The 15,460-nt window shown below is 39.6% G+C and overlaps 1 protein-coding gene across 5 annotated transcripts in view; it reads left to right on the top strand.

The window, feature by feature from the left end:
* Positions 1 to 10,778, top strand: part of clec16a (C-type lectin domain containing 16A) — a 36,632-nt gene extending 25,854 nt beyond the window's left edge. For all 5 annotated transcript variants that reach the window (XM_026355051.1, XM_026355060.1, XM_026355042.1 and 2 more), the window contains 5 exons: positions 2,907 to 3,058; positions 4,309 to 4,513; positions 5,990 to 6,160; positions 7,057 to 7,194; positions 8,455 to 10,778. In XM_026355051.1, coding sequence (XP_026210836.1) covers positions 2,907 to 3,058; positions 4,309 to 4,513; positions 5,990 to 6,160; positions 7,057 to 7,194; positions 8,455 to 9,077 — 1,289 coding nt within the window. In that variant the 3' untranslated portion in view covers positions 9,078 to 10,778. The remainder of the gene's footprint in view (positions 1 to 2,906; positions 3,059 to 4,308; positions 4,514 to 5,989; positions 6,161 to 7,056; positions 7,195 to 8,454) is intronic.
* The last annotated feature ends 4,682 nt before the right edge of the window (positions 10,779 to 15,460 follow it).

Here is a 15,460-nt window from a genome sequence, read left to right as displayed (position 1 = left end):
ATTAATTCTATTTGTGATGTTTATCATTAGACTGACAAGCTCAAACTTTATTTGAATTTAATTGAAATAATTTAATTCATTCATGAAATTGTCATGTTTTCTTAATTTCCCTGTTTTGAAAAGGGGGTGGATCTCTGTTTAAAAAAAAAAAAAAAAAAATACAGATTGAAACCAAATGTCTCCCTTCAGCTTCACTTTCAAATCTGATCTGTTGGTTGAAACTGTGACTGTTTCATTCCAAATGCCAATCTAAAGAGTATGCGGCAGATTTGGTGACGATAGGTACCGCAGATGTGACATAACTTCCAGGAATTTGGAAGTTATGTCACACAGTAATTCTTAAAGTTAATATGTAAATTGTGTTTAGATGACTTTTATTGTAATTTGGTCCAATACAAATACATCTAACGCAACTGACTGGAGCTGATATCTTAGGAATGCTTGAAGGGAATTTCTCAAAATATGTCAACTTGGACTCTTAGCTTTTGGTGGCAAAAGGTCAGAGGTCAAGGTCACAGTCACCTCATTGAAATTCTTGTTTGTCACAAATTGTCACTCAGGGTCAAGGATGAACTGAGTAGATTTTGGTGGTCAAAGATCATGGTCACTATGACTTCATAAGTTCCATTCTTGTCAATGCGCTGTCTAAGAAACACCTGTAAGGATTGTCATCACATTACCACATCACTAGTTTGCAGAGCAACCAAGCACAGTGCAGTAATTCTAGTTGAACTAAGTTACTGTCACTTTCTCTGAAGTAAGCTGGTTGACTAAGAACAAACTCTTACAGAGTAATTGTCTGGAAAGGGAGGGTTTTTCCTCATGGGCTGGGGCATTTAAACATCTCACCTTCCACCCACAAACAATCTTTTTCTGACCATTAGGCTGCCACCACCTCCCCTCCCTCTGTAGAAACAGTTGAATCACATAGCATTTGCTGTCTGTAATTGAATGTTGTGTCAAATGACAGTTGGCCTTATGTCCAATCTAATCAATTGTAGTAGGATTAATTGTAATATTAATTTTACAGTGGCTATAAAATATTAGTTCCTTCTTTATATATGTGACTGTGTGTGTTTGAGTTATAAATAGCTAATGTTAAGTTTCTGTAATGCCATCCATTCTTAGTTGTCTGTCTTGAGAATGTACAAGCTATACAGTATGGGGCTTGGGACTTTGTTTTGTTTCTCACATCAGGGAGAACAGTCACTTCATTGTCTAGTAACGTTTGTGCAATCTGGCAGGTTGACTTAGAACACTTGATAGCTCGAGGGAATATTTGCAGGTTGAGGGAGTGTTGAATACATTCAGACAGTTGAGGCTCACAGCTGCTGACTTCATTCCTGTCTGCCTTTACTCTGAACTACTTATGTTTTCTTGTTTGCGGTTCTTACTTTCACGACATTGTCAGCCAGCCAAATTTCTGTAGAACTCTGATAGACCTAGGTAGTTAATAGCATTGGCACTGAGCTTGACATATCAATATGCTTAATGAAATAAATATGCTGAAACTATGTATTTTTGCCTTATTTGGTTGCCCAGAGAAATACTTCTTTCTCTCTTTTTTTAACTTCATTCTGTGTGGTGGGGGAATCTAAAAAAAAGCACTTGACTAATCTCTTTTACCTCACAAAACCACTTCTTGTATAGAAAGGTGTTCCCCTGTATTTTGCCAGGGGACAGTGATAATGGAACAAGTTTAGCGGTTGAAACTCACTCCTTCAGTGATTCCTAAAAAGCTACGGACTGAGTCAAAGTGTTGTCTTACTCATTTTGAAGCCTTTTGACCAGGCAAGTTTATCCACCATTGGCCTTCTGTTGTCAGATGTTAAGTAGAAGCTGGGGGTGGGATGGTTTTTTCCCCAGCTGGTCTGGGGATTCAATCAAGAAAACTTCCCCTAATTTCTCTGGCCAGTTGGCTTTATGCGTCTGTTTCGTACCACACTAGATCAGGAACCATTTCTTCAGCTGCAGGTACTTTTCACATGTCGCTGTTTCAGTGTGTTAATGCCAGTTCCTGGCAGCCCCCATTGATCTTTTGCCACTGGTTAGAAAGAAAGTCATATACAAGCTACTGTTTGTGCATCAGCAGCTGTCTGACGTTGAAATAATCCTCAGTGCCAGACAGTGCAAAAATACTAATACGTGTAAACAAAAAAAAGCGTACCCTAGAATATAAATCCAGACAGTTTCAGATGTTTAGCATTAGTCATATACTCTTTAAAAGACAAATTGCTCAGATTACTTAAGAATAGAAATCAAGGAAGCAAAAACCATAAATAATAAAGAGGAAGCAACACGTTTAAGACTGTACTCGATAAAGAGAAATTCATCAGAGGTTGTACGTCAGTGTGGTGTTACTACTTTAAATGCAGAGCCAGCATGGGTGGGTAATATACAAACTGAAACAACTGGTGTCAAACCAGGTCATCTTAAGGTCCATATTTCGTGTTAGTTTCACAGTAAGTTTAGTAGTAAACTGAAGTGATGATGTATGTGTGAGTGAGTGTGTCTTATTGTCTTACATTAACAACGTTTTAGTGTTTTTCGTTTGATTTCGGCTTCACTGAAAATAACTGAAAGTAACATAGGCATGTTTACCTCTGTTGCATTGCCTTTTCTTTTCATTAGAATTTTTAACCATTTAGAAACTGAGGATACTGATGTCTTAGTTCAGGAAGTGGAATATTTGCCTATTCTTGCAAGATGATTATCCTTTTCATGACCAAAGGTTCATATTCCCCAAATGTTGGGTTAAAGCAGGTTAAAAGGAAGAAACTCTCACTTAAAGCAGACAACATTTGTTTTAAATTGTTATTAATAGATCTGGGGCAGCCATTTAAAGACATGTTGACCTGAACTGCACAGCAGCACATTTACTATATCTTTTTTTTTTATTATTTAAGATAACAGTGACCTAATAGCCTGTATGGTGGTCAGTAAAGATGGCGGCCAGGCCCAGAGGTTCCTCGCTGTAGATGTCTACCAAATGAGTCTAGTTGAACCAGAGACCAAACGTCTTGGATGGGGTGTGGTCAAGTTTGCCGGCCTCTTGCAGGTAAGTTAAAGTGGTGAGTCTGTGTTGGTATCTTTGGGCTAAAGAGTTAAATTAAATTAAATTGTGGTTTTGTGTAGCTTTTGTTTTTCAGTTTTACACATATGCTCTGTTTTATATCTGTTTCTCTCACCAATTTATGTTGTTCACCATTACTAACTCGATATATTATGTATTTGTAACTTGTATTTGTAAAAGAAAATAGTGTCCAGCTCCATTATTCCACCGTTCGTGGGTTTCTTAATTTGAACTGCCAAATTTGTCAACTCATTTTCTCTTCTTTGCTACAGTACATCCTACAGATGGTAATTTGTTGTCACCTGGGTTTTTCCAGATAGGTTTCACTGGAGAACTGTTTGTATCACAAGTGAAAATACAGTACAGTGACGTCTTACTGTCAGTGGGTATTTTGACAAGTTTAACACGTTTAGTTATGGTGTTAATGATAGGTTACTTGTGCATTCTGCAATGTCACTGTGATCAGATAAATTGAAGGGATATTGTTTAACTTTTCTAAGGAATTTCCAAAATTCTGAATAATATATAATATAATATATACAGCAAGGTCTTGTGAAACTAATCTAGCAAAAATGTTTCATGCCACTTTTTCACTGACAGTCTGATATTGATAGGAGCATTGCATTTATAGCTGTCTGGACCATTTTCTATAATACAATATTCTGTATTTTTTCAGTTTGAACAGACTGTTCAACATTAGCAAATAGCTTTTATCCTTTAGCTTCTACCTTTATCAAAATGTCTTTACAGCCTCACAACATCACTGCCGTTATTTGAAATTTTAGAGCAGCCTAATTGTTCAGTTCATTCTAGGCTTTGTTTTGTCAAAACCACCTGTTGATGATCAGAATCCTGATGATGATTATATCTAATGTGGATTTTATTCTACAGTCCAGAACTGTGAACATGTGGGGAAGCTGTGCTGGGTTTGCTGTAGTGTAGTGTTGATGCATTTACTGAAATGGTCATCAGTTGCAGTTCCTCCTGGTTTTTCATTCAGACATATCAGTAGAGTGTGGTTGGTTGTACAGGTTTTGGAAATGTATGAGTAATGTTGGACGCGAGCATTTGACAAAAAATAGATTAGGGGCTAATTCAAAACATTTCTTCCTTGTTTTGGCACCACTTCTCATTCTCTATTTCACTCTTTTCTTTCCCTTCTTCATCTCTTGCTTTTCAAACTAACCCTCTATCTTTTTTGTTTTTCGTCTCTTTGTCTCTCCCTCTTTAAACAGGACATGCAGGTGTCGGGCGTAGAGGACGACAGCAGAGCGTTGAACATAGTCATCCATAAGCCCAGCTCAAATCCACACGCCAAACCCATGCCCATCCTTCAGGCCAACTTCATCTTTGCAGACCACATCCGCTGCATAATTGCTAAGCAGAGGCTGGCTAAAGGTCGCATCCAAGCCCGACGCATGAAGATGCAAAGGATAGCAGGTTGCAAAATAGAATTCTACTCTTCTGTCCTTTCCCAGTGGCTGATCTTGCTCAATCAGTTTGGAAGTGTTCCAGAGTCAACATAGAAAGAATACTGTTTTGATTCATTAAACTGAAAGTAAAGAGTGAGATTATACAGTACTCAATAAAACAGAAGTATACAGTGAAAATATAACATTAAAAAATAATTTCAGGTCATTACTAATGTACATCCACAGTCTACTTTTAGCAAGTCTGTACTGCTACTAAAATAAATAACCTGCTTTTCACGAGAAGTGAAAGTTAATCTCTTCATAGTAGCAGTATTTCCCAGAATCAGAATTTCTTCTCTTATCAGCTTATCTTAAAAAATGCCTTCCTCTATTTTGAACATGAACATTCAGTACAATTCTCATTTTTAACCACGATTAATGTAGAGATCTGAAAATTACATCTTTCTTTACTGTTCAGCTCTTTGTAATGTGTTTTAAAATGCCTTTTCCAAAACCTGAAATGTCATCCACTGGCCAAGTGACAGGTCTCCTGTATGTACAGTCACACAGAACAGTTCCTTGCACTGTGAATTCTGATGGATTTACCCATTTACCCATCAGCCACTTCTCTTCTCGGTGGTGTGAATTTCTCATTTTTATTTTTATAGAAAATACACAAGTCATAACAGAGACCTGGAATCTTACCAATCAAGGAGCCTGAGCTCTTCCAGTGCAAACAAAAACTCATTGGCAACGCAGTCACATGCACAAAAATGTTTCCTGGTCGGTCATAAAACAAACAAAAAAAAAAACTTTTGGTGATCTGATCTTCACCTAAGTCAAGTATTGACAAATATAATGTTCCTAAAGTAACAACCATTAAAACTTCATAGTGGAAAAAGTATGTGAACCCTTATGAATGAAAAATGACCTCTAAAAAGCTAATTGGAGTCAGGCATTAGCATACCTGGGAGACGGTTATTTTGAGTATGCGGACTCTAACTTTTTGAGTTTGCTCTGCACAAGAAGAATACGCTCATGTGAACCATGCTTTGCCAAAAGAAGCTTTCAGAGGATGTACAATCAAGAATTGTTAATTTATATGAGCCTGGAAGGGGCTACAACGGGATGTCAAAGACTTTTTGAAAGTCACCAGTCTAAAGTTACAATCTTCAAATGGAGTTACTTTGGTTTCCACCTTTTGGAGTAGCCAAGTCAGAGTCCAAACGTCAAGGCAATAGAGATGCTATGGGACGACTTGAATAAAGCCTAACGTGACGTCCAAAGAATATGACAAGGGTTATTGCTGACTTAGATGAAGATCAGATCACAGTATACGACACAATAATGCAGAAAATCGTGAAATTCTTGCCACTTTTTGTACATTTCCCTTTATATGTTGGAATTTAGTCCTTAATGTGAGATGAGGTAGACACCAGTGTGTAATTTGACATTTAAATCCCAAAGTAGATAATTTATTTGCCTTTGCATTCTCTGTATGCAGCTCTGTTGGATCTGCCAGTTCAGCCCAGTGCGTCAGATGTTTTGGGTTTTGGTCAAACAGCAAACGCTTCACCCAGCGGCCTACCTTTCCGGTTCTACGAGCAGTCGAGAAGGGCCCCCAACGACCCCACAGCAAATAGATCAGTCTTTGCCTCTGTCGATAAAGTACCAGGTAACATACACATAACCAGGCTTCAGCGCTTACACACACAGCTTTAGCCTATAAATGATTTCAAAGGAAAAGTAACACATATTTTATGCTTCTCACTTGGCTTTAAATCTAAACACTAGTATAATAACAGAACACCAGGTTTGAATAACCACTTAAACATGGTAAAACAGTAGCATAACAAACACTGGATACCTTAGGAGAAATAGTACATCATATAATTGTAACTGCATCAACACTTTACTTGTTGACTCTTCGAGAAGACTAATTCAGAAAGTTTACGTTATCTTCAAACCAACATGATACGTGATACTATGAGCAGTGGATTGGGTTTGTGATTTGATCTTGAGAGCAGACGTCTAACAGTAAGTCTGTCATAGACGTTTAATAATCATGATACACTTTCTTGTGGTTGGACACTTGCCAGAAAATGCGTAACGGTGCTTCTACGGGGTTGTGGTGTCTTGTCCAACCAACATTTCGACATGTAGCCAGGAGGAAAAACATCTCTGGCCTTTCTTTAATTTTTTAAATTTTAAAATGTTAGTGTTTTCTAATGGGTTCACAACATTTGCCGTGTCTGCTAAATCTCTTTCACTGGGTTATACTGATTATCAGTTGCACTTCTTCTGCATACTCTTTGTTTGCAGGGAAAGTTGCTTCCCTCAAAGTGACTTTCAAATGTGAAAGTTCAGAAATCCATTTCAGCCCTTTGAAAATAGTGAGACCTACACCTTTTGTGGGAGTTATTTATATGTTTTTATTTTGCTAGTTTTCCACCTGATACACCTGTTTCTAAAGTTCTAGTAACATAAAATGTTGAATAATTTCAATAAGCTAATTCAATATCTCAGAATTGAGCGTGTGTGTCTGTGTTTGGTTTTTTACACTATCACCAGGTTTTGCAGTGGCCCACTGTGTGTCTCAGCACAGTCCCTCACCCCTCTCCTCCCCTTCACCTCCCTCTAGTGGGAGTGGCAGCACGGGAAGATGTGACTCTGTTACTGCAAGCACTATATCAGCTCAGAGCCCCACAGGTAGCGTACACACACATAGTATCTACAGTCCCTGCATACAACATACTGTACATGCAAGCTCGAAGGCGAACAGGCAGTAGATTATATTACACAAATGATAAAATATAAAATGTAAATTATTCATTTTGTAAAAGTAAAATATCACAAGTAAAAAAAAAAAAGACAATTTTGATGTGCTGTTAAATGACCGTATTAACGTGGTATATCTGAACAGTTGTTGGCACAGGTACCTCCTTCACACACACATGTAATATTGGGTGTGACTACAGAAAACCACAGTTGCAGCGTTGTCAGTTGAGCAGTTGGTATAAACGATGTAATACAAAACACATACGTAACCCTGTGTTCTCACAGGGTCATGTACTAGGTATCTGCGTATGGTGTTTTTTCTGTGGATGTTGAACTGGTTACAGAGGTGCACCTTAATACGTCAATACTTCGTTGTTATAGAACATGTTTCAGAGCCTATGTACACTAAGCTGTGTTTGGTCATGACATGGTCGGGATTATTTAATTTGCTCATTCTGGCTTGAACCATGTCGGCCCCAGCGTGAATTATAGTGTTGTTAAACCCAAGAACACTGAACAGTAATCTGTATACTACACATGGTTTTGTAGATCTGATAATGATTGCTGTAAAACCATGTCCTTTTGTCTATGTTCATACTGCACCCTTAACTTAAAAACAATGTAAGTATGCCTGGGTAGTAGTTTTAATGCTAGAGTTTATGTTTTAGTTCACTCGACACAAACTATGTGTAATTGTACATTTTTAGTGGCAGTGCTGTTGCTTCTGCTCTTGTGAAATGTTTGCACCCAGTACCGCTTTTGTCCACTTTTATTGGCCAGCGATACAAAGTTAACCTGGGCTTATTCTTCACCTTACAAACAAAAGAAAAGCAGGTACTTGGTGAACATAGTGTGCTTTATTAGCCAGCCTCAGCCTGTGTCTGTCCAAAGAGGTTTTTTCTGTTTAATTTAGTTTAGTTTGTTTTTTCTTTGTTATTGAATTTATCATGAAAGTTGTAAAGTTTGTCTCCCAACAAATGATTCTCAGAAGTTAAATTCTCTGCTGTATTTTGGAAATATTGGCTCATTTCACCATCCCTGTTTTGAAGACGGTATTTTATAACTTACTTCTCATCATTTTCATACAACAATATGTTTTCTTGCTGCACGTTACACTTTTATCCCAGCAGGGAATCCTTAAAAATGTGTCTTACACTTCGTTCAGCTGCCTCTCTTCCTCCTCTCCCCTAGATGATGGTACCTTTTTGGAGCACACCCCACCCTCGTCCTCAAGTGTAGAAGGTGATGGAGGAGGTGGAGAAGTAACACTAGTTTCCTCTACTCCCTCTACCCCAGTCTTGGCCCCGAGCCTTACTCCTGCCTCCCAGCCCACCATCTCCCTCCTCACAGACAACAACGCAGATGCTCTCAGTGTGGAATCGCTCACACTGCTGCCCCCCGCCGACTCCCCACACCTCCACCCATGCGCCAGCTATATTCCTATGACACACTCCCTCCAGAGACTAGAAACCTCTATCGCAGAGGAGGAGGAGGAAGGTGAGAAGGAAGAGCTAAGAGATGAGGAGCTGCTAGAGGAGGAGGGGTCAACAATGGATGAGACAGAGACAGATGCAACAGTAAAAGAAGAAAACACAACAACGGAGTTGATCACCCCCCCTGATGAGGCACCCGAGGAAGCAGAGGGAGGAGATGAGCCAGAAAGTGAAGACACAATGAAGCAGCCAGAAGGTGAAGACCTGCTGTCTGGTACAGAGATGCAAGAAAGAGACAACTTGGCAGCTACAGAATCTGTGGACAAGACAGAAGATGCTGAGAGAAACATTAAAACACCAGACTCACCTGAACTGGATTAAGCATCACACACACACATTCATGCTCATGCACTTAAACCTGTCTCTAAACCACAGAGGCCAGAGGAGTGTGATTGGTATGTGTTGAAATCTGTAGGTAATGTGTGATTTGGATAGTGGAGACTTTGGAGGCACCACAACATTTGTATTTGCACATGAAGAAAGACTCTGAGAGCAGAGGAGGAGACAGAAGCTGTTCAAACTCATTGAAGGCTCAAAGCACATTTAGATTTCTGTGCACTGGAGTGTATCCAGTCATGTGTATGCAGGTGTTTCTAGCGCGTGTGTGTCAATGCGCGCAACCAGCAATGTTTTTTACTCATTCTGAGCAATTTTTTGTCAAATACACAAACAGGCCACATGCTACTGCTGTTAATCCCCTTGTCAGGTTTTAAAAGATCCATTATGTTATTATGTCTTATGTTTGCAGTTCACCACTACTTGTTTGGTGGTGGTAATGATAACTACGATGCTACACACACAAAAACACAGTACACACAGTACACGCAGCCATGGGAACTTGCCTTTTAACCATTACATCATCATATCCAGTTACTGCCACCTAGAACTGTCAGTAGTTTGGTGTCTGTGTACCACATTTGCTTTAGTTCTTAATTTTCCACAGGTAATGATCACTTCTGTCGCATAACATAAATTAAATAATAAAAAAAAAATTTAAGTGATTAAATGGAACCTGTCCAGGGTATATCTCGCCTCTCGCCCAATGACAGCCGGGGTAGGGGCCTTGCCTCAAAAACACTGGACTGAATGTATCCACTGGATCCTGAGCTCAGTTTCCAAGTGTGTACAGTATCTGGGTTTAAATAGACAAGTGTGTCTAGCGTGTGTTCACTGACTGGTGTAGTTTTCTAAACAACGCTGAGATCTGTTTTTTTTTTTTTTCTTTTCATTTAAAGATATTTCAGGAAAGAAACGTAGAAGAAACAATTATGTTATTTCCACCAAGCAAATGTCAGACATTAAGTGTGAATAGTATTTAAGACCCCTCCCCACAGAACACTTTACTACTGCAATAATCTTAAGAGCTAACCGATGTTGGGAGACGTGAATGTAAAGGACAGTTTATCTCCCCTAACAGCAGTGTTGTTTGATCAGTTTGAATGGGATCAGTGCATTTTAATCTTAGTTTGTGACTTAATTTGCAACTCAGCACACACACACACCTTCTCCTCACCATTTTAAATTCCTTTTATCCTTTACTGCCTTTGCTTTCCAGCTCACGCTCTTCTTTTCTGTGCCATTCTCACACAACTGAAGTCTTAATGCTCAGTCATTGTTGTTTTTTAACATGTTTGTAAATGAGAAATATAGAGCAATACTCTCTTTTCTGAGTCTTTCTCTTGGTATTTCCATCTTGCTACTGTAAATAGCAGAGGAATGATAGTGATGATGACGCTGAAGATGCTTGACACTATTTTTCAAGCTGGTGGTGCTGATGGTTTGGAGGTACACACCACCATGTTGGAAGACAAGATGGTGGTTGTCTCTAACCACTGGTAACCTCTACCAAAACATGCCACAACAAGCTTGCATTGTAAAGTATGTGGTTGTAGTGTGTGTGTGTAGGGGGGGGTGCGTGTGTGTAATACATTTGTATGCTCTGTAAATGCTTTTGGCTTTTAAACCTGTAGTTATTGTTAATGAACAAAAACAGAGGAATAAATAAAGAACTGCAATAAATTATTCTACTTAACAGTGAAACTGTTGAGTGAGCCTTGCGGTTTTGATTTCACTGGTGGATGCTGCCTATTCCTACTCGTGTGTGTGTGTGTGTGTTTTCCTTTCTTGACAGAATCTTGCTCAGTTTGAAACAGCAGATGAGGTTCTCCTCAGTGATGAGCAAAAAAAAAACACAAGAAATATTAGAAAAGAGCTTCTTACACCCCCTTGAGTACTGTATTACTCACACTGTGTGTGGGCTTCCACTCATTATGGTTCATAGCCAAGGTGACCGATTTTTGAGGCTACTTAAATATGCAGAATGATTTTCAGGAGATTTGTAAGGCCAACATTGTTTGGTGTTTTATAAAGAAATATATGAAGTTATACTTCATTTATAATCTGTTTATACTGCTACACTGCTTGAGGTGAGCAAACACCCACATGGTGACCTTCAAACTACAGCGAAGAACGTTTCTGTGAAGAAAAATGTGTTACTTCCTACATTTCAGCTCTACATCCAGGTGTAAACTTGAGTTTGAAAGTGTTTTTTGACATGAAAATTATGCACGCCTAGATTTGAACTCTTTGTGTGTGCCTGACAGCTAAGATCATGACGTTGCCTTTACACTTTCTACCTTTGCGTTGTGTTCCTGCGGCTGCTGCAGGAGCCCTCAGTCATCTTGTGGTCGGTACGTGTTGCTTTTATCGCGGTTCCTCTCTTCAGGGAAGTCTGGTTGTGTGTGCGTAAGTATGTGAATGGGTTCCTGGTACTGCATCGATACTGAAATGGTTTAGAGTGTGTCTGTGTTTTCTCTGTGCCAAACCACAGTCACAGTGTTAAATTGACGTTTTGAGTGTAGAGATTTTGAAAAGATGTGAAGATCTCTTGCTTTTCATGCACAGCTCTCAGTGATCAGTGATTAAATCTGAATGGTTCGTGTTTGCAAATGCTAATTCCAAGTAATATCCATGATTAGCAACATGCACCATCCCTGGCTTTGTCAAGTGCAACCTGCATTGTTCACCCTGGCAAGGCATTTTCTTTTCTCACTTTTGTTTGTTGATGTGTAAACCCAATGAATGCTTTTTTTATGTACATGTTTATCCAGCGTGTGTTTAAACATACAGAAAACTCCCAGCAGAGGATTCCTCAGAAATCAGCTGATAAGCTCACACACTCACAAAACACCTCACTTCACCTTTCACTTCTCAAAATAGTTTGGAATGTCCTGAAGTATGAGAAGCCATGAATGAAACTGCCACATATGATTCACTTATATGAGCACAGACCCACTTCAGGTTTAAAACTCTGATCTCAGTTTGTACGTGTAGTTTCAAAAGGTGCAAATTGATAAAACCTATAAAAATAAATTACAATCAGCTTGTAAATGGAGATCACTGACTCATGTTCCACTGTGGTGTGATTGTGTGTGTGTGTGTGTGTGTGTGTGTGTGGTCTAGCCCTGCTTAGCTTCTTCCTCAAGCTGAGATAATTATATCTTCAAACTAGGCTTTACTTGAATCAGGTTGCATTATTTTTAGTATGACTCAACATTGTGTATGTGTTGATGTGTGTGTGGTTACATTTGTCTAGACCTAGGAGAAGAAAAAAAATCCCCAAAAAAGATCACAAAGCCTTATGGTAAGATTTGGTTTTAGCGTTGGAGTTCTGGTTGGGTATGAGGAAAAGGGTTGGACGGTACTGTAGTGAAGGTTGCTACCTCAGATTAGAAATGAAATGCATAAGACGCTTTCTGAAAAAGTGACACATACTCTCACAAATGTCATGAAACTGCTAAATTACAACAAATTAGGATGCTTTCTAAAGATAATGCTGTCGTCCCAGCTCATCTTGTCTGGACTCCAACTAGTTTACTGTCCCCACACGTTCCCTAAAACATGCCCAGATATTTTGGGTGGTTTTATTTTACTAAAACAAATGTGGGTGTTAAGTGTAATAGTTCGACAAAGTGGGAAACACCCTTATTCTTTTTTTATTCAAGTGTGATGCGAGAATGTTGGTACTGCCCTCACATCTGTGGTGTAGAGTTGAGTGAAAGTTAGTTCCCAAGGCTTGTGAGAGGGCAGAGGTAACAGGTTAGGTTCAGGTTAAGCAACATTAGATATGAGGCGTTAGCCTGGATGAAACGGAAGAAAACAGACCTCTGGGCACATTTGTGTGTGTTTTTGTTACTGAGCTCTGCAACCTTCCAAACAATGAATGTTAGTTTTCACGTGTCTGAGCCCAGCAGCCATCTGACCTCTCAGGCTCCTGGGCCTGAGGCTGGTAAACCTGTTCTGTAATCCATCCGTGCTGGTTCAGATTGCAGTGAAGGGAATCGCACCTTTCACGTTCTCCCGAATCTCTACTCTCAAGCTTTGGGATCTAGTGCTCTACCCTAACCCTTAAGCTGACAGATATGGAGCCCCCGACGGTCAAACGTCTGTGTTCCCTTGAAATACTTTTCCATTACCTTTGTTCCCTCACAATACTTTTGTATTACTTTGCAGTACATTTGCGTTACCTCTGGTCCATAAAGGAAGAGTGACTTCTATTCTGAGAGTAGCCTGGGGCTGTCTGTGGCCATGGAGAAAGTGGATTCACCTACAGTGCTACTTGCTTCTCAGCAACAGCCACAGCGGAGGGTGAACCCACTCGCTCCATGGCCACATGCAACAGGTAGTCTGCTGCACGACTGAGTCTACTCTCAGACTGGAGGTCGGCCTTCAATGGATGAGGGGAAACGCAAATGTACAGTAACTTCTGCATAAGTAACACCTAGATACACCTGGAGATGTTGCTTTACCAGCATCTATGAAACTCACTGATGACATTTCATCTCATGCGTTTTCCTCCATAGAAAAACCCACAGAGACTTCAAACTGCTGCATATAGTGAAGAAATTATGTTAGCTGGTGCTAATCTCTAGCCTCCCAACCTTAACCCTCTGGGTTTTTAATGATTAAACAAAGGTTAGGAAGCTGTACTTTTTTTATGCAGACTATTAGAGTGGTATTATTGGTGTAAACTCTGAGCAGAAAGGCAAACTATCACCAAATGAATGACCGGTATCACTTTTATTTGGTGTTATGATAATACATATTGCATGACCAACCTGGATGCTGCTGCTCCTTATTCTACACAGGCTACACTAGACAGTGAATGCATTATCAGTTTCAGTGCACTCTGTGACTCTGTGTAAGTATGGTTTTCTTCGAAAGGAGGATTAGACTAATCCACTGTACATGAAACTGGGAATTTGGTGTGTATCTTCTTTGAGTCACACACAAACCAGGTTTGTCCATCTGGTTTAGTAGCCACACCTAATACACGTGAAAGCAGAGTTTCAGTCAGTGAATAATGAACAATGGCAGAGCTTTGACTAAAGCCCAAACTCATCTTTTAATCTCTTGCTCATGTATTGCCTCACTTTGAAATACTGTCATTAAGCTGCGGTAAATGTTTAATCCTTTTGACGACTTCTACCTTCCTTCTACTTATTTCCCTTTCTCACTGTGCGTTTTATTCCATTCTGCTCATTTCCAATAAAGCTATATTTATGTGAACCATACATAGTATTTATTATTCATAACTCTAAAATTAAGTGTGAACTGTAACTCTAACCCTGACCTTGATCTAACATGTCTCTTTCTAACCACTAACCCAAAAAATTTCCCACTTCCTCTTGAGGAAATTTTAATCTGCACTGAGTCCTCATTAGGGTAAACGTACGTACACACACATTCACACAGACACTATCACACGCTTCATTATGTGTCACCTCTACCCCTGTTTCTGGTAAGTGTGTGTGTGTCTAAGCGTAACAGTCCATTTACTACCAAAGCAACCCCACCCACTTGTCACTTTGCCCTACAGAGATGAATCACTGTGGTGACGACACTGTACACTATCTTGTCACACTTCCTGACTGTCTGCCTGTCTGTCTGTCCTATTGCCATGTGACATAGCATGGCCAAAGTGTGTGGTGTGTGTGTGTGTGTGTGTGTCTGTCCACTCCTGTCTTACCACCCCCTGTAAACTCCTACAACTCCACCAGATGGAAAACTGAAATATCACGCGTAAAGAGGACACATATCCAGCAGGATCAGCTTAAATATAGTTTATTTCAAATATAATAGAACATAAAAATGAAAAAAAAAAAAAGTAAAAAAATATTTATATCTATTTCAGTATAAGAAAATCTGCTTGGCAGAGAAGGTTGGACAAGAGGTACAGGCGACCTCTAGGTACAGTACAACTTCAGATTTCAAAGAGATCAGCAAACATTCATGTTCGATGTAAACATTCTACAACATTAGAGTATTAAAATCTGCTACAAAAATAAACCCTACTGGTGCCAGTACCTTTGATGGTTTCAACCGTATCCTCCACCATTCCTCGACCTTTCTACAAATCCACTCTGTTGATGTTCTTAATGTCCTTCCGCAGTCCACTTCCCAACACAAATGGGAAACACCAGAGCAAACAGTTTCCAGTCCAACAGTCTCGGTCGATCCCACGTGTTCTTCTCTCTCTGTAAAAGCTCCGTTGTATCTGTAGTTTTCTCTTAATGCAGCATTTCCCAACGTTTCATGCTTCCTCGAGACCGAAAGGCGCTCTGTCCCCGTGCGACTGGAAGTTGAGTCTCTAGAGGTAATGTATGCTGAAATGTTCTGAATGGACCCAGTCCAGCTGGAGACGG

This window comes from Anabas testudineus, chromosome 8, assembly GCF_900324465.2.
Source record: "Anabas testudineus chromosome 8, fAnaTes1.2, whole genome shotgun sequence".
In the NCBI taxonomy this organism is placed as follows: domain Eukaryota; kingdom Metazoa; phylum Chordata; class Actinopteri; order Anabantiformes; family Anabantidae; genus Anabas; species Anabas testudineus.
This window is presented reverse-complemented; position numbering and strand designations above follow the sequence as displayed.